The sequence below is a fragment of the Amblyraja radiata genome, chromosome 3 (assembly GCF_010909765.2).
Source record: "Amblyraja radiata isolate CabotCenter1 chromosome 3, sAmbRad1.1.pri, whole genome shotgun sequence".
Taxonomy (NCBI): Eukaryota; Metazoa; Chordata; class Chondrichthyes; order Rajiformes; family Rajidae; genus Amblyraja; species Amblyraja radiata.
The window spans coordinates 57,825,682-57,845,743 of NC_045958.1; the positions used below are offsets into that span (position 1 = coordinate 57,825,682).

At 43.4% G+C, this 20,062-nt stretch overlaps 1 protein-coding gene across 3 annotated transcripts in view; it reads right to left on the minus strand.

Moving 5' to 3' along the window:
• Positions 1-20,062, minus strand: part of focad (focadhesin) — a 233,122-nt gene that overhangs the window by 15,426 nt on the left and 197,634 nt on the right. For all 3 annotated transcript variants that reach the window (XM_033017834.1, XM_033017835.1, XM_033017836.1), the window contains 7 exons: positions 17,716-17,838; positions 16,483-16,560; positions 15,097-15,168; positions 13,888-13,990; positions 11,597-11,677; positions 7,205-7,333; positions 6,017-6,132 (listed from right to left, as the gene is read on the minus strand). In XM_033017834.1, the coding sequence (XP_032873725.1) occupies positions 6,017-6,132; positions 7,205-7,333; positions 11,597-11,677; positions 13,888-13,990; positions 15,097-15,168; positions 16,483-16,560; positions 17,716-17,838 (702 nt within the window). The remainder of the gene's footprint in view (positions 1-6,016; positions 6,133-7,204; positions 7,334-11,596; positions 11,678-13,887; positions 13,991-15,096; positions 15,169-16,482; positions 16,561-17,715; positions 17,839-20,062) is intronic.

The following is a 20,062-nucleotide window of genomic DNA, read 5'->3' on the forward strand; positions in this document are numbered from 1 at the left end:
CAATGATATACTTTGTGTTACAAAACATATTTGACTCTGCCTTGTTTTATGCAATGTCCACAATGGTGAGTTTCTTGATGACTTTAAGCACCACCCAGGTTGCAGATTTGGCTGATTTTTTTAAGTGTCATTTGTTCGTCCCGTGAGGTTATATAGGTGGAGCTGAGAAATTTAAAAAAGGGTTGATCAACTTGTCAGGCCTTCAAATTATCACAATAATTAGAAGAGCAAGTATGCCAGGAGATTGCAGGCAGCTGCAGGATTAATAAGACTGTTGTAGTTGGGGATGTTAAACTTTCCCAACATTGACTGGGATTGTCATAGGGCGAAAGGTTCAGACGGGGTACATTTTGTCAAATGTGTTCAGAAATATTTCCTCAGGCAATATGTAGAGGACCCTACACAGGAAAGGGCAATACTCAATCTAGTCTTAGGAAACTGGGAGGGGCTGAACAGTTCATGATGAGCCTTTTGGGCCCAGCGACCACTGTTCTGTTCTGTTCGTTATGGATAAGGAAAGGGCGAGCCCATGAGATAAAAATCTAAATTGGGGCAACAACTTTGAAGGTATTAGAAAGGAGCTCACTGAAGTTGTTGTGGAGCAGGTTGTTTGCAGGAAAAGGAATGTCCAAAACGGATAGAAACATAGAAAATAGGTGCAGGAGTAGGCCATTCATCCCTTCGAGCCAGCACCGCCATCCAATATGATCATGGCTGATCATCCAAAATCAGTACCCCGTTCCTGCTTTCTCCCCATATCCCTTGATTCCGTTAACCCTAAGAGCTATATCTAACCCTCTCTTGAAAACATCCAGTGAATTGGCCTCTACTGCCTTCTGTGGCAGAGAATTCCACAGATTCACAATTCTCTGAGTGAAAATGTTTTTCCTCATCTCAGTCCTAAATGGCCTACCCCTTATTCTTAAACTGTGATCCCTGGTTCTGGACTCCCCCAACATCGGGAACATTTTTCCTGCATCTAGCCTGTCCAATCCGTTAAGAATTTTATATATTTCTATAAGATTGCCTCTCATCCTTCCAAATTCCAGTGAATATAAACCCATTCGATCTATTTTTTCATCATTTGTCAGTCCCGCCATCCCGGGAATTAACCTATGCTGCACTCCCTCAAAAGTAAGAATGTCCTTCCACAAATTAGGAGACAATACTGCACACAATACTCCAGGTGTGGTCTCACCAGGGCTCTGTACAACTGCAGTAGGACCTCCTTGCTCCTACACTCCAATCCTGTCGCTATGAAGGCCAACATGCCATTTGCTTTCTTCACTGCCTGCTATACCTGCCTGCTTACTTTCACAAGGATACCCAGGTCTCGTTGCACCTCCCCTTTTCCTAATCTGGCACCATTCAGATAATAGACACAAAATGCTGGATGTAACTCAGCAGGTCAGGCAGCATCTCTGGAGAGAAGGAATGGGGGACTTTTCGGGTAGAGACCCTTCTAACCATTCAGATAATAATCTGCCTTCTTGTTCTTGCCATCAAAGTGGACCACCTCACATTTATCCATATTATACTGCATCAGCCATGCATCTGCCCACTCACCCAACCTATCCAAGTCACCCTGCAGCCTCATAGCATCGTCCTCGCAGCTCACACTGCCACCCAACTTTGTGTCATCCGCAAACTTGGAGATGTTACATTTAATTCCTTCACCTAAATCGTTTAAATATATTGTAAATAACCGGGGTCCCAGCACTGAGCCTTGCGGCACCCCACTAGTCACTGCTAGTGATGTTTTTAAAAGTGTGCAGGCAAGAATCCAGGACATGCATGTTCCTGTTAAAGTGAAGAGCAAGGCAGGTGGACGTACGGAAGCTTCGATGACGAGAGAAATTGAAGCTCTGGTCAAGAATAAAGCTGCGACATGGGACAGGTATAGGCAGTTGGAATCAAGTGTATCTCTGGAGGAGTTTTGGGAACTGAGGAGCACGCTAAACAATAAAATCAGAAGGGCAAAAAGGTGGCACGAGGTAGCTCTGGCAGATAGAATTAAGGATAATCCAGAGATTTTATGTAAATTAAAAGTAAAAAGTTAACCATAGAGAGAATAGGGCTTCTCAGGAATAAAAGTGGTCATCTCTGTGTAGAGCCATTGGAGATGATGAAGGTCCTCAAGGAGTATTTCATCTCTATTTTTACTGTGGAGAAAGACATGAGGACCTGGGAACTTGGGGCAGTCAGTAGTACAGTCGAGGAGGTGCTGAACGTCCTTACATGCATGAACGTTGACAAATCTCCTGGGCCTGATCAGATATATCTGAGGACACTGTCAGATGCTAGAGCAGAAATTACAGGTGCCCTGGCTGAGATTTACGAGTTATCATTAAATGTGGGTGAGGTTCCAGTAGATTGGATGGTGGCAAATGTTGTGCCTTCATTTAACAAGGAAAAGCCTAGAAACTATAGGCCAGCAAGTCTAACATCTGTGCTAGAGAGTATTCTGAGGGATAAGTTATACATGCATTTAGATAGACAAGGGATTTGGGATTAAGATTAGTTTGCACGGTTTTTTACATGGGAGATCATGTCGCACGAATCTGATTGAGGTTTTTGAGGACATCACCTAAAAGGTTGATGAGGGCAGAGCTGTAGGCATTGGCCACGTGGATTTCAGCATGGCATTTGACAAGTTTCTGTATAGTAGGCTGCTTTGGAAGGTTAGATCGTATAAGAACACTTACTGCTCCAGACAGAATGCAAATGAAACCTGTGCCTCAAATTGAAGGGAAAAAAAATGCTGGAAAAAAGCAGGTCAGGCAACATATGTGGAAATCCTTCATGGACGCATTTAAGAGTCAAACAGGTAAACCCGAATCATACAAGGAAGCTGTTTATGCCAATAATCAATTGATCTCTTGGAGAGACCGGAAGCTACAAAATGTTTCTGGCACAAAGACTAGATTTTTGCAATGCCCAAATCAAAACAAAAATTATGTGATTTCTTAGAAGAGAAATATCAAAACATTCAGCAAGGATAGTGTTACACCTAGATTTCGTTTTTATGATGTTACTCGACCAAGTGGGAACCGTTGGGTCCCTGTCACAGGGGAGGGCTGGTCCCCGAACGCAATATTCTACCACTCACCCATAGCCCCCAACTGCACAGACGTGGCGAGACGGGTTCTAGTTGTGACGCGAGTGACGGCAACCCCCCCCAACTGCGCCTCGCCATCCCTCTTCCTATCCCTATCCTCCTCCATTCCCCCTCATCCCGAGCATTCCCATCCCTTCTCTTGACCATCCCTCTTCTTTCCCCTCTCCTCCTCCTCTCCCCCACTCCCTCCCACTCCTTTCCCCTACCCTGTCACTCACTCCCTCCCTCCATAACCACTCTCCCCTCCCTACCCTCCTCCTATCCCCCATCACACACACTAACCACCCCCATTGATATTATATTAAGAAGAATGGAGGAGAGGGGTAGGGCTGCCCAGCAGCCCTCGGCCTCAGAGAGAGCCTCAGCTCCATGGCCTCGCATCCTCGGCGCTTCAGACCCCGAGTACGGGGAGGGTGGAGTGGGCGGGCTTGCGTGATCCCGAGTGAGCCTGCGGGCCGCCAGCGAGGATGGCGAAAAGCAGCGGGGGGACCAGCCGATCTGTGGCTTCCGCCAGCGTGACAGAGCCGGGCCGGGGAGGGGGGGGGGGGGAAGTTGAGGAGAGCCGGGCGGCACGCGATGAGAAGGTGGCCAGCGGGAGGAGAAAAAAGGACTGTGGGGTGGGGGGGGGTGAAGGATTTTATTAAAAATGTGTACAGAAAAATTACTACATTTAATGAGTAGATTTGCGAATGTAAAAGTAAAATTGCTAACGAAATGGCAAAAATCTCGGCATTTTTGCGTCTGGTTTTCACGGAGTAACGAGTCAAAGGCAAAATGTCAAAGGCAAAATGACATACACACACACACAGAGTTTTAATAGTATACTAGACCAAGCGCAGACCCGTTGGGTCTGTTCCCCCAACGCGTGGTTGCGAGGGGAGGGGGCGGCCTGAGGCGTCACACACACACTAACCAACGTCACACACACTAACCACCCCCATTAATATTAATTAATTCATATTAATGTTATTCATATTAATATTAATATTATTAATTCACTCCTTTTACCCCCATGCCCTGCCCTGCCCTACCCACTCACCCATAGCCCCCAATTCGCAGGCACGAAGGGGGAGACGGAGGCACAGAGAGGGAGACACGGAGGCACAGAGAGATACACCGAGGCACAGAGAGGGACACGGAGGCACAGAGAGAGGGACACAGAGAGGGTCACGGAGGCACAGAGAGAGGGACACGGAGGCACAGAGAGACGGTCACGGAGGCACACAGAGAGGGACACGGAGGCACAGAGAGAGGGACACGGAGGCACAGAGAGAGGGACACGGAGGCACAGAGAGAGGGACACGGAGGCACAGAGAGAGGGACACGGAGGCACAGAGAGGGACATGGAGGCACAGAGAGGGACATGGAGGCACAGAGAGGGACACGGAGGCACAGAGAGAGGGACACGGAGGCACAGAGAGAGGGACACGGAGGCACAGAGAGGGACACGGAGGCACACACAGAGAGGCACACACAGAGAGGCACACACAGAGAGGCACACACAGAGAGGCACACACAGAGAGGCACACACAGAGAGGGACACACAGAGAGGGGCACAGAGGCAGGGGAGCTTCCTGAATTTTGGAGCTGGGGTTTCCGATTTGCGGCGTTTTGAGCGGGCGACCCTGCTGCTGCGAGCAGGCGGACGTCAAAAGCAGCAGAGGCGTGGCCGATCGTGGCTTCCGCGATGGGAAGACTTTACTCACTGCGCTGGGGAGAGAGAGAGAAAGGGAGAGAGAGAACAGGGCCCACCTGCTGCTGCGAGCGGGCGGACGGTCAAAAGCAGAAGAGGGCCGGCCGATCGAGAGGGGGGGGGGGGGGGGGGGGGGGGTAGAAGGGAAGAAGGGAGGGAGGAGAGGGGTAGGGCCGCCCAGTAGCCATCGGCCTCAGAGTGAGCCTCAGCTCCATAGCCTCGCATCTTCGGCGCTTCAGACCCCGAGTACGGGGAGGGGGGGGGGGAGATGGCGGAGGGGGGGTGAAGGGGGGGAGAGGAAAGACAGGATGGGGGGGGGGAGAGGTGAATTGGGGGGGGGGGGGGTTGGAATGAGCGGGCAGGCGGGGGGGGGGGGGGGTGGGTGTTGTTACCGAACTGACTGTGGAATGAAAAGTCAGTGAAAGCGGCACGATTAGAGACTGTGAGGCCTCGCATGCTCGGCACTTCTGAGAGGCTGGCTCTGTCACGCTGGCTGTTCCCCCGCTGCTAAAAAAGCAGCGGTTGAAGATCCGATGTTTGGCTTGAGGCAGCGTGACAGAGCCGGGCCGGGCACCAGCGGTAGGGGAAAATTTCGACGTTTTTGGAGCAGAGCCGGGCGTCAGTAGCCGTTATGGTCGCTGACCAGCAGGAGGTGACAAAATGAGTGAGTGGGGGGGGGGGGGGGGGGTGGAGGATTTTATTAAAAAACGGGTACATAAAACAGTCAAAATGGTTTGAGGAGTGCATCCGTGAATGTAAAAGTGAATTAGCTAGCGAAATGGAAAAAATGACGGAGATTCAGTGTGTGGTGCTGGCGGACCAAGGAATCAAAGAGGCCGAATCTGACATACACACACACAGAGTTTTAATATATAGATAGATAGATAGATTGTAAACAGTGTAAAATATTATCATAGGACACCTGCAGATGTTACACGACATTTAGCCCAACTTGTTGGCATTTTCATATACCAATTTCAGGCCAGGGGAAGCGTTAAATGCAGGTACATTTATGACATTTAAAAGACACTTGGACAGGTAACATTGGGAAGAAAGGTTTGGAGGGATATGGGCCAGGTGCAGGTAGGTGTGAATGGCTCAGTTTAGCAACTTAGAACGCATGGATGAGTTGGGCCTGTTTCCACACTATATAGCTCTATATGCATTATAGCACAATAAATAAATTAATAACAAGATATACCTACATTAAGGCTATGCACTAAGGGTGGTGCTATCCACATTCCTAAAAACATTGCAGCACTTTGAGATGTCTGAGCCTGGGTCACTGCAACTTCAATGCCATGTTGCTGGATATCTTCACCTACAATCAGGAAAAAAAAAGTTGCATAAATTGGTGCATTCCACTGTGACCACTACATGGCGCTGTTTGCTATAAGATTAATGTGGTGTCAAAGTTCCCAATCCCTAATTCCAAACTTGCTTCCTGAGGGCCGTTGATTTCTCACCAATTGCTCATTAATTAATGCAGCAAGCATGGAAATTTATTTAAAATACATGGGAAATGCAATATACAAATCTTGTATGATGGAACTATGGCATTTAAAATTCCATTACCTAATCGTAGAGAGGGAGGGGTATGTTATGAAACAAATCCTTTGGTAATTCTATGCCATATTGCAACTATAATAAAAGGGCAACTTTAACTTACTCCTACGTCCATTACAGGAGATTCTGCGCTTTACAACCTGTCACCAACTGACTATGTCCGAGGTATAAATCAATTGGAAGTTTCACGACTCAAAAAAAGATCATCAAACTCAACAGACAGGGGGCCACATCTGACACAGAAATTAACCTTGGGTGACCTCAAAGTTCTGGACCTTTCATCACTTCAGCAGATTTTATTTTAAAGACACGACCAATCATCTTGGCCATTGAGGCCTGATTTTGCTGGAAAGCAGAGCCTTTATTTCAATGATTTAAAAAATATATATTTCAAGGAATTCAAATTTAAAATCTCACTGTTGCTTTGCAAAAGACCATCTAAAGGAAAATAAATATTTCACTGAAAGTACTCGTGTTGTTAAATTACTCAAACCTCACCACTTTGTAGATAACCATCCAATTAGAAACTGCTTTCTTTGACGCATTTCCTAATTTGAGAAATTATATATTTTTTTATCATATGAAATTCCCTATAATCTCTTTGTCATATCACTGCATGACACCCTGCAAAATATATCACTGCTCTCACAGATGTCGGGAAGGAAGATTAGGTGATAAAACTGTTTTACATAATGATGATCAGTGGGCATTTTCTCAACACAGGGTTAAGAGTGTTGTAACGGAAGCCTTCGTGGTTTAATACGTTACAAAAAAAATGAACATTTACATATGTTTTGAAATCAATGATGATATCTTTTATAACTTACCAAAATTCAGTCTCATAAGTGGAGATAGTATGGAAGCCCAATTCACAGGTGGAAATTGATAACTGGTCCCACATCTCGCAATCGGCCCCAACAAAACCTTCACTAGCTGGGGAGGAATTGACTCAGGACCTGAAAGTGAAATCAATTAGGAGCAAGATAATGTTATGGTAGGTAGTGTTGTGTAATAATGTGTGTTATGAGTATTTTCTGTTTAATTTTGTGACACATATCATGGCTTAATTTCTGGTACACCAATACTATTACTTAGAAGTAGTAAAAAAAAAACCTAACAAGTTAAACACACTTTCAAGGGACAAGATTGTACATCATCCCACCACCACGTTAATTCCACGCTATGAATGTAATGTGCCAATGACTGAAGGTATTGGAAGTGCCCTGGATAATGTGTCTGAAATGTTTTATATACTTATTCAAGGCAGTGGGTGAATCCGAGTTTAAATTTTATGCGGTAATGGTATTCTGCAACCGCCTAGCTACCGAACAATAATTTCCAAACATCCAAATCAAAATAGAAACATAGAAAATAGGTGCAGGAGTAGGCCATTTGGCCCTTCGAGCCAGCTCCACCATTCAATATGATCATGGCTGATCATCCAAAATCAGTACTCCGTTCCTGCTTTTTCCTCATATCCCTTGATTCCGTTAGCCCTAAGAGCTATATCTAACTTCTCTTGAATAGATTTAGACTTAGACTTAGATCCTTTATTTGTCATTCAAACCTTTCGGTCTGAACGAAATGTCGTTGCCTGCAGCCATACATGTAATAATAAACAACAAAACACACAATAAACACAAATTAACATCTACCACAGTGAATTCACCAGGCACCTCCTCACTGTGAAGGAGACAAAAATCTTAGGGTTACTGTCTCTTCCCTCCTCTTCTCCCTCTGCGCTGAGGCGATACCCCACCGGGCGATGGTAAGTCAGTCCCGCGGCTCACCGAGCCCCGCGCCGGGCCGCCTCAGCTACCGGAGCACCGCCTCAGCCCCGCGCTGGGCCGCCACAGCCACCGGAGCACCGCCTCAACCCCGCGCCGGGCCGCCTCAGCCACCGGAGCACTGCCTCAGCCCCGCGCCGGGCCGCCTCAGCCACCGGACCGCCGTCCCAGCCCAGAGCCGGGCCGCCCTCACGGGAGCGTCTCAGCCAGCACCGTCCCAGCCCCGCGCCGGGCCGCCCTCACCGGAGCACCGAGTCGTGCCGCTGCCCGAACGCCACCACAGCTCGAAGACGGCCAGCCTCACGTTGGTGAGTCCTGGCTGGCTCTACCTCCGGAGCCTCGAGGTCGGTCGCAGGTTGGAGGCCGCCAGCTCCGCCATTAGGCCTCAGCGCAGACGGAAGCAGAGAAGGGGGATACGACAAGAAAAAGTCGCATTCCCCCGAAGGAAGAGACAGAAAGCCCTGTTTCAGCCCCCCCCCCCCCCACACACACACATAACACAACCCTAATAACCAAAAATTTAACTAAACAAGACAAAAAAAAACAACACAAAAAAGTAAAAACAGGCGGACTGCAGACGAGCCGCAGCCGTTCAACAGCGCCGCCACTTCCGGAATACATCGAATGAATTGGCCTCCACTGCCTTCTGTGGCAGAGAATTCCACAGATTCACAACTCATGGGTGAAAAAGTTTTTCCTCATCTCAGTCCTAAATGGCCTATCCCTTATTCTTAAACTGTGACCCCTGGTTCTGGACTCCCCCAACATCAGGAACATTTTTCATGCAACTGTCTGAAATTAATTTGCATTTAGTCCCAGATGATATACAATATTCTCAGAGGGTTGAAGCCAGTGACTGCTTCTCGTTGGAACCTATAACCAGTTAATGATGATCAGAGTGTTGCTAACATCTGATTTACTGTGCTCATGCATCATTTCAGGAAAGCTTCAGGAAACAATTTAATTCATCCAAATAAATTTATGTTACTGCCGCCTCAGAAATACAATAAAATATATTTCATGTATGTCTTGGAAAAACACCTTTGATTTGTCAAACCGACTGTTGTTCATAACACCGAGTTGGAGCTTCCAAAAACAACTTTTTAATCCATATTTTTTGTGCTGGCCAGATCTGTCGTTCTGGATCAGGAATGTTGGCACCAAGTCTCAGTATCAATGTGTGACACTAATCAAATGGCTCCTTAATGACAATACCACTCGGTCCTGTCATATCCTCAGCCAGTACAAGCTGTTCATAACATTCTCATCTTAAGATCAGCATCCCAGCTGTGCCAGTGAATGGAGCTGTTCAGAGAAGTCGGCAAGCTGCCCAATAACCCATATCAGATGTACAGCCGTGAGCGATAAGAGTGAAATGAGTTACAATAACTGACATATTCTACAGATATTTGTGTCTTTACTTAGCTAGTGAACCTGATGTTGGTGCCTCTTGTACCAAGAGTACTCCCCAGGCTTTCAATCTCCCCGGGACAACACAACACCTTTTTATTTAAAGAGATAATTTGCAAGAGTAAGGTTTCACTCTGTAGACATTCACATTAACAAAATTGTTTGTTGGGTTTAGAAAATCAAATTGAATAAAAATAAGGGAAGTCATTTAAATTATTAATCCAAGTTAGAAACTACTGTAGCATCCAATAACATCTTCAGTGCAGGTTTTCAGACCTGATTACTCTTCCTGGAAGGTTACACCAGACTTCAGTTAATAGGAATGCTCTTGCCCAACACCACCATCATGTCTAAATTCATTGTAAAGTAACTCAAACACAGAATAGGTAACCTGACTTGCAAATAAAATGTTCACATAATAATATTCCAAAAACAATAATGAGGGCTATAACCAATCCATTTTTAGTGGACTATTTGAGGAAGTTTTCCTTAAAAAAAGCTTATAGCTGTTCAACTTTCTGCAGAAACTTAATGATGGCCAATCGCCACGTTTGATCCAGCACCTCCACTAATAGAGGACGCCTGCAACATTGGAAGTGGAGTTTGAAACTCCATTATTCTGACTTCAAGGCAATGCTTTGTATGAATAAATATTTTCTGATACAAGTTCTCAATTTAGGCTGTACCAGTTTGGAACCAATGTTGCCTTTTGCACATGTTGATCTGTAATCACCCTTGCTTCATTTAGTACGAAAGTTTAATAAAAATCACACTCAATTCTCTTTTTAAAAAAGCTAATCTCACTGCTCACTGCCCCAAAGCTGGGTTTGGTTATTCGCTGAAATACTGCCACAACTTGAATGCTTTCCTTGCATCTTGATAACCACTGCATTAAGTAAAGTGTTGGCTAGCTTTAGCATCATTTCCACTATTATTGTACCATATTTTGGTGTCCTTCCACATTCAATGAATCTGATGAATACATGCATTAATGGAAAACAACTAATCGTGTAACTGATTTAGAATCAGCAAATCATGAATGCAATCTGAGAATTTGGCAATTTCTTGCATACTCATGAATTTTACACAGATTTCTGTATATCCATATGGTAATGCTGATGAGATACTTGACCCAAAAGGTTGACTCATCTTCTCTCAGCAGAAGCTGCCCAATATACTGAGCACCTCTACCCAACACCTATTGCATTTGCTTCATATTTTCATCATCTTCCAGATGGGTTTTTATTCTGATATTGCCAATAATTTATTCAGACTAAAATTACCAGAATTACCAACATCCTGGCCTTAAGAGCTAACATGAAGAGCTACAATGATAATGAGCGATTGTACCATTTGTACATGCTTTATGTGAAAATATGAAAGAAAATGCAGTCTTTTGATCCTGCAAATCATACTTGGGTACCAAGTTTCCGTCACACTTGTAAAACAGCCCTGTCCTACAATGCAGCCAATGCAGAGAAATGAATTAATCTTGCCAGTGTTAAAAAGTTAAGGCTCTCTCTTGTATTTTAGATTTGTTTGTGTTGGGTTTCTGTTTGGGAAATTTGGAGAGGATCCATTTATATTTCGATTCTACACTAGCACAAGCATTTTTTTTAGCAATATGACCTCTATCCAACGTACAGAATTGTATTTTAGCAAGGTGTCCATGATGCTCCTTGGCTGTGCAGCAATACGAGTTTCAAACAACCTTATTCCACACTTCCATGCCATTTGGAATATTGTGGAACCAACTGCTACGTTAAGGCATCCGCCAGGAAAAAAACATCCAGTTCAAAAGGGACTGAAGACTTTTGACACACTATTTTTCAAAATAATGATTGTAACATAAGAAGACCTCACACTACAACATAAAATAATCTTTACTTGGAGTGCCATAGAACTTATATCAAAAACTCAATTCCATTCCATCCCATAAACGATCATGGGAAAAACTAATGAGCAAACGTTATTATGAAAGACAAACAATGCTGATGCAACTAAATACTTTCCATGTCATACCTTTTTTTCCTGCTTCAATAATATAGTCAGCAGCACATCTGAGAACACTCTTTTCTGGCAAATACCCAAAATCTGGAGGAACTATAAAAGCAATTGATATCATTAGATAATGAGACAAAGTCCCCACTTGTCAGTGTGTCATTTACAGGCTTCAACTAGTGTGAAAACCACTCATGTTAAGTGAATTATCCATATTGCCTGCTAACCAGACAACAAAGCAATTAAAAAAAAATAAAGGGACTAAGATGTACATCAAAACTACCAGACACAACACAGCACTCTCATAGAGCCGACAGGTTGACTTAAAAAAAAAAACAGTTTGCTCATTAGATGACAGATAGATGCTTAAAAAATACATCGGTAACATCTCAAAGTTGATGTTAGCTGACAAGCAAAACCCTGCTGTCATATTCAGTTTCGCTAGATTGGTTTCCAAACACTGGCAGAATGTATGACTCCATCGCTTGGCAACGGGTTTAGTAGTCTCAGCATCCTGGTAGCTTAATCATTTGAAAAATGTGGCGTCTATTGATGCACAGCGCGTATGTTGTACTGCAGGTCACAGTCAAAAAGAGGCTAAGTAGGAGGTGGGAGGGGGGCAGAGTGGGGGAAGATATGGCAATTTTCACTTTGAAATGAATTTAAAAAAACAGACTTCTAAAAGATTTTAGAAATTGTTAAATCTTGTTTTAACAAAAGGTGCTTAGCCGTGAAACAGCCATTGGAACTGGCTCCACAACAATGCCATATCAGACCTTCAACAAAATGATGTTCTTTGGCATCATTGTTGCCACTGGTCAGCATCAGCTCCAAATAAAATGGCTCCAATCAGAATTTCTACTGCCAAATCAGTCTGGTGTCCAAAGAATGCAATGCCAATGTTGGATGTGGTTTTGTTGTATACTCTTGTTTTAAAGTTAAGCAAACTTTTGTCAAAGTAGAAGCATCCTTACACTCATACAGTGCCCTCCATAATGCTTGGGACAAAGAAGTATCATTTAAGTATTTGAATCTGTACTCCACAATTTAAGATTTGTAATAGAAAATATCACATTGTCAGATTTTATTAAAGGCCATTTTTATACATTTTGGTTTGTATGGCCGCTGAAGGTACTGGCTCACTTATCTTCATTGATGATACAACTGCTGATGATAGAAGCATAATGAATTCTGAAGTGTATAGACACATCCTATCTGCTCAAATTCAAACAAATGCCTCAAAACTCATTGGCCGACTGTTCATTCTACAGCAAGACAATGATCCCAAACATACTGCTAAAGCCACAAAGGAGTTTTTCAAAGCTAAAAAATGGTAAATTCTTGAGTGGCTTAGTCAATCATCCGATCTAAACCCAATTGAGCATGCCCTTTATATGCTGAAGAGAAAACTGAAGGGGACTAGCCCCCAAAACAAGTATAAGCTATAGATGGCTGCAATACCGGCCAGGCAGAGCATCACCAGAGAGGACATCCAGCAACTGGTGATGTCCATGAATTGCAGACTTCAAGCAGCCATTGCATGCAAAGGATATGCAACAAAATACTAAACATGACTACTTTCATTTAGATGACATTGAGGTGTCCAAACATTATGGTGCCCTGAAATAGGGGGGGGGGGGGAACTATGTATAAACACTGCTATAATTACTCAATGGTGAAACCAAAATGTATAAAAATATCCTTTATTAAAATACTGACAATGTGCGCTTCAACCACATGTGAATTTTTTTATTACAAATCTCAAATTGTGGAGTACAGAAGCAAATAAATCAACGATGGGTCTTTGTCCCAAACATTATGGAGGGCACCGTATGTAACTGTGGCAGACTAACAACACTTCATTGACTTGGGTTAGAACCTGACCTTGGCTGTTATCTGTGCGAAGATTTGTCCATTCACCCTGCATGTGGGTTTCCTGAGTGCTCCAGTTTATTCCCATATCCCAAAGATATGTTGGCAAGTTATTTAGCTACTGTATTTTGCTCTTAGTCTCGGTAGAAGCGGGGAAACGGTGGTTGGACCGGGTTGAAGAACCGGAGATGTAATAAAAGGTTATCGGGAAATAAGTGGTGAACTGTTGGGACTGTTCTAATAGGCAGCATGGAATCAATTTGCCAAATAGCTTCAGTCAATATTCTATGAAAAATATGTCTTCTCTTTTAAAGCATATTTCTTACCATGGTCAATGACTAAAATTTCTATTCTGGTGGTGTTTAAAGAAAAGAATCCACAGAACTGACCAGTAACTGCTACTTTCTCAGCTTTATCCAAATTACAGTAAAATTACCAACCTGATGTCCGACTTTGACTGGATGACATGCTGGTCAAATGAAGGTGTCCTAAAACATAAGCTGCATGGGATTGCAGTCCAATTACTCCGGAAAAACTAATAATCTACGGTAAAACGGATGTTAATGTGTCAATAAAAACAACTCACAATATATCAAGAAACGAGGATCTGCAGATGATGATATACAAAAAAAAGACACAATGTATGGAATAATTCAGCAGGTCAGCTAGCATCTCTGGAGAACATGGCTGGTGGTGTATTGGGTCGGGACCCTTCAGGTTCTTTGGAGACATGACTAGAGTCTCGACCCAAAACGTCACCATCCATGCTCTCCAGAGATGCTGTCTGACCTGCTGAGTTACTCCAGCACTTTGTGTCCTTTTCACAATATATTAAGTCATACAACTGAGCAAGATGCACAAAACAAATTTCAAAGCATTCTGAAAGCTTTTACATTAAAATATTTTTAAACTTCCTTGCCTTGCCAGCTCAGAAAGGAGCCAAATGTCAGATGACTGGTAAAAACACAGGAAATGTTGGACACAATCATAAGGTTAGACCACATCTGTGGGAAGGGAAGGTTAGACCACATCTGTGGGAAGGGAAACCAAGTCAATGTTTCTGGTTGGAAACCTTTCATCGGAACTGAAAAGGGGATAAAACCAGCTTGTAAAGTGGCACAGAGAGTGGGGGAGGGGGATGTCTCTGATAGGGTAAAACTAGGATGATCATGATAATCAATAAACAAGGTCAATGAGTGAATGGAAATAGAGGGCAAGAACATAAGATAATAAAGAATGTATGAGTTGCGAAATGCAGAGGTCAGGGATGGAATGTCCTCCACTCACAGAGAGAGAAAAGGGAAGGAAAAAAAGGTTTTGAATGGGGTACTGGAGGTCTCCGACCTGAAATGTTGACTCTTTCTCTTCCTAAAATGTGACCCAATCTGCTGAGCCTTACCAGCATTTTCTGTCTGTTTTTGCCGTTCATGAGATTGTCAGCTGACCGGAGTTTGTTTAAACTGTGTTTCTTAGCATTATTGGTGCTCATGGTCATAACCAAGCAGTTCAGCTTTGCACAGTGGGGAGGTGGGGAAAGGGAATCAGAAGTTAAACTGATTTAGTGATCAATTACTCCCCTTGTGCTACTGCTGCTGATAACTTCAATGAACATATTAAAATCATATTATAGTAAACATCAAAAACCTTACTTGTGTCACTGCTCTGATAACTTCATTCATCTTTGATTGAAACTGGGATGACTGGATCGTTTCTGATTTCAGCTGTGTAAGAAAGAGCCAACATGGTGATGGAACAGCATCCAATAGATCAACTGCCAGATGCAGAAGCTTGACAAATTCATACTTTTGTTAGAAATTTGTTTTCATAAACTTAAAAAATTAATGTAACTGTATTTGAGATACTGAGCAATATTTTAAATTGAAATTTGAAACTAAACTGAGATAGGGAGGCATAAGGAAAGCGAAAGATGTGGAAACAAAGTTGAGAACTTGTGCTTAATTGGGAACCTTTATGCCCCTGTCCCACTTAGGAAACCTGAACGGAAACCTCTGGAGACTTTGCGCCCCACCCAAGGTTTCCGTGCAGTTCCCGGAGGTTGCAGGTGGTTGCCGGAGGTTGCAGGTAGAGGAAGCAGGTAGGGAGACGGACTAAAACCTCCGGGAACGCACGGAAACCTTGGGTGGGGCGCAAAGTCTCCAGAGGTTTCCGTTCAGGTTTCCTAAGTGGGACAGGGGCATTACAGGTCAATAAGTGCAGAGATGAAGTGTACAGGACAACGTGAGTTACGGAACAAGTGGAGTTCTGATTGAATACAATTTCACGAGGAGCTATCCAAGAAACTGAGTAAACCATTAAGACCAAAGAGAAGCTGCCAATGGGACATGGTATCTTCAATAAATGCAGAGCGTTTATGAGTACAGGGATATTGCCACTGTAATGTCAGTCAAACATGGCGACCGATTACATCCCCGCTGCCTGGCCTGTGGCCTATGTGTCCGCGAGTGTCATATGCAAGAGAGATCATTAATTTGCCAAGATCATCCCATGAGCGCTGAATACTCAAGATTTACAACGCCAAAGTGCATGGCTTACTGGACTTAGGTCCTCATGTGCTACAGGTTTAATGAAATAATTTCTAGGCTAGTATCTCCCCCTCATGTCCTCTAATCCTATGGTGAACTTCCTGTTCCTAGTGCAAAGGTCAAGCTCTTCCAAATATTTGCTCCAGCCACATGGGGGGGGGAGGGTTGAGGGGAACCCATTTCAACGTTATAATTATTTCATGTTATCCACACTGGGCTAGAAATTTATGTTGAACTGAGAACTTTTTTGAACTTAGCCCAAAAAATGAGAGCATTGCTTGGACTAAGCAGCAGGACATTTGATTGTTGCCAAGCCCACCTCAGTATTTTCTGTATTCAATGACTTGTGCTCAGGGGATGATCTAAGAAAATGAGAAATTATCCCACTCATGTATGACACTCGAATGAAATTTCCCCTTATTTATTCTTCCAATGTATTTGTTTCAAACACTTTAATGTACCAGTAAATTAATTTCAAACAATGGACCTTACCTGTATCACAGAACTTTCAGATCCCACCAAAGCAACAAGCCCATTTATTGCAGCTAATCGATGCATAGTTGGGCAACCCTTAAAGCGAGTAAAAGGAGAAATGAAGCGCAACAGGTAAATTTGCTAACGATGAGAATGAAAATATCTGGGTTATACATAACCCATTGGAAGTCAAGATAAAATTATAATTATTGGCATGTCTATATTATTGAAAACTAAAAAATTGGTTCAGAAACAAAATAATGCACGTATTCAGTCATTTGTTGAATACAGAAACATTACTTACCTTTTTGCCATTATTGAGAATCTCTGGAAATTTAATGTATATTATGGATAAAATGCCAAAGAAAACTTAAAAAAATGTCTGTACCATCATAACAGCTACTTTCTGTAACGCTTTTGTGCAATACTTACTTTAATAATGCTGACAAAAGTAATTAAGGAACCGTGCTAATTAATTCAATTCATTTAACTCTACTCTGCTAGTGCATGTTATTTCATGTGATTCATTGCAAACCGTGGCAGTATGCTCAGATAAAATGCTCTAAGGAGCCATAATTTGCTAAATGGTTGACTGCGTGAGATGATGTCCAAGTGCCCTTGCCACTCCATCGCTGGTTCTTACATTAGTAATCCATTCTTCTGTTATTTGAATGTTGAGAGGGTACCTGCCTCTTGCATCTGTCAGGCAATGCATTCCAGATTGCCACTACCCTCTGGGCAAAATAAAAATCTTCCTCAGATTCCCTCTAGTCTAAACCTTTAACTTTTCACGTTAAACCAGTGCCATCCCATCTTAGATACCGCTGCCCCATAGGTGGGGGTTGTTTCTAATTATTTACCCTTATCGAGGCCTCATTATTTTGTGTACTTTGTGTACTATAATCTACCCAACCTATCCAGTCACTCCCGGCGTCCCACCATTGTTCCTCCCAAAATATATCATTGCACATCTGTCAGTGTTGAAATAAATCCATATGCTTTTTTTTGATTAATTCATGAGAAAGGTCCCTGGAAAGGTCAGCATTTAATTCTCATCTCAAAGATGACACTGATGAGACTTCTCCTGGAACTGCTGTGGTTTTGTAATAGTACCATACCAAAGCCTGTAACTAGTCTCCTTACTGTTAACCTCAAGTTTTTCCAGGTTTTACCAAGTAACTATATTGAAATTTTGCCCACATTTTTCAGACACTGGCATGTTAATATAATTGTGAATCAGCAAAACCTAACCTCAGCTAAAAGAATTTTCAACCAAGCAGAAAGCAGTCGGGTTTGAAGGTCTTCAGCCTTGCCGTGCCCACATACTGCCAGCCCATGAGCTACATTTCCCAGAGCCATTGCAAAGCCCGGAGTCTGAAAATAAATGGAAATAGAATTAGATCATTAATTTTCAAAGTGCCAATATACACGGCATGCATCAGAGGGAAAGCAGAATGAGATGCAGAATCAAACGCTGAAGAAATCAATTCTACTTTGTTGTCATATGCCCAAGACTATTCTGACTTCCATAATTATGTTGGGATATGCCCTTTAATCTACTTGCATGAGATTAATTGAAGGTACACATAGCCAACATACATCAACACGTTCCAAATTTCCACACATCACTGTCAATAATTTCCCTTTGTCCACTGCACAGGTAGAATTTATGTATGATTTAGCTATTATTTATTATTGAGAATTTGTCTATGTGCCTGTGATGCAACTGCAAGATTTTCTAACTGTATATTTTTGCACTGTCTTGCTTTTTTTTTGCAGACTTTCCCCCCCCCCCACTTTTTGTAGAACTTGCGTGAAATTTATGTATATACTCGACCAGGTGGGACACGTTGGGCCCCGTCCCCCAACTCGGGGTGGTGGGCTCGTGGCGTCACACGGGAGGACTTGTCCCCGAACGCGGCGTCGGCGCTCACCCCGGAGACAGGTGCACCCCAGAGCCAATCACCCCCATCACCCGTTCCCCCAACGTAACCCATTGCAATATTCCACCACTCACCCATAGCCCCCAATTGCGCAAGCGCGGCTCATTTCCCCTCATCCCCCTATACTCCCTCCCCCTCCTCCTTCACCTCTCCCTCCCTCTCCTTTCCCCTACCCTTAGTCACTCCCTCCCACCCTCCATAACCCCTCTCCCCTCCCTACCCCCCTGACCCGTTGGGTCAAATTTCCCCAATGCAATATTCCACCATCACTCGTTTCCATCACTCACCCGTTCCCCCAACGCAACCCGTTCCCCCAAAGCAATCAATCCTTCCCACATGGGGGGGGGGGAGTTGGCGCTTCCCGGAGCCAATGAATGGACTCTTGGGTCGGCGTCGGGGGGGGGGGGGGGGATCGCAAAAATCTCACTCTCTCCTTACTCACCTTGAAGCTGATGATCCCATTGTCTCTCTGTCACCTCTCCCGCCTTCTCCTTTTCCCTACCCTCAGTCACTCCCTCCCTCACCTCTCCCCTTTCGTACTCCCCCACTAAAGACAATGTTTAAATAACATTTCTTCTCCTCCCATCCCCCACACCGTCAACTCTCTTAGGTTCTGCATTGGCAGCAGAGATCCCATTGTGATGTCATTTTCGGTTTTCAGAATCTTCATGGCAGCTTGTGTAAATTAGATCCCATTGTGACTGGACGACTGTGAGATGCGATTATGACATCATCACTGGAAGCTGCTAGAAAAGTCTCCCACTCCCAGACAGTTATTATTTTCAAAGTTGCCTTTTTAAAAACTTTAAATATCAATAACTTGTGAAATATAACATCAGATGTGAAGAAACTTAATACTAACGACCACGGGAAAAAGCCGAGTAAGATTCTGCAAAAAAGATTTGCTCTATTGTGTGCCGTTTTGGCATAGTTCCTTGATCTCACAAACAGACAAACAAGACGAGACTTTTAATAGTATATAGATATTTTTGTGTTGCCCGAGTCTATTTGCCTGTGATGCTGCTGCACGCAGAATTTTCATTGTACTTGTACCTCACTGTATCTGTGCACAAGACAACAACCTCAACATGACATGTCTTCAGGGTTAAGTATCAGCTTCCCTTATAATTCACATATGTATTGCCGTGGCAATCTGCATTTCTTACATGAGCTTAAAGAAATCAGCTGACATACTAGTCTAAATAAAAATTACTGCATTAAGTTTTTGCAATGTCAGTAGGTGAAACAATGATTATGAGGCTTGAAGACAAATGTAGCTACTCTTAATATCTTTGCTAATTACACATAAGCTAACTGTTACTGTAACTCCTTGTGTAGTTAGTCCAAACAGTTAAAAGACAAATTTGTTTTACATTTGCGCATTCATGTTACCAGACCTCACAAGACCATCTAAAAATTGGTGGTTCACCTTGTGATATGATGTGTACCTAAGCTGTACAGGCCTGAGAGATCCCATTAAGGTAATTGTTTGCACTAAGGTCAAAAGAGATGGTGCTGTAATTAACAACCCAACCATTAAACTCAAATTTAGAAAAATAGCCACTTATTGCTCAGTTGCTTCCACTGGATAATACTTGCATTCAATGCCCAGTGAAGACATGGATTATGTTCAGCTTTGATATAATAAATAGCCA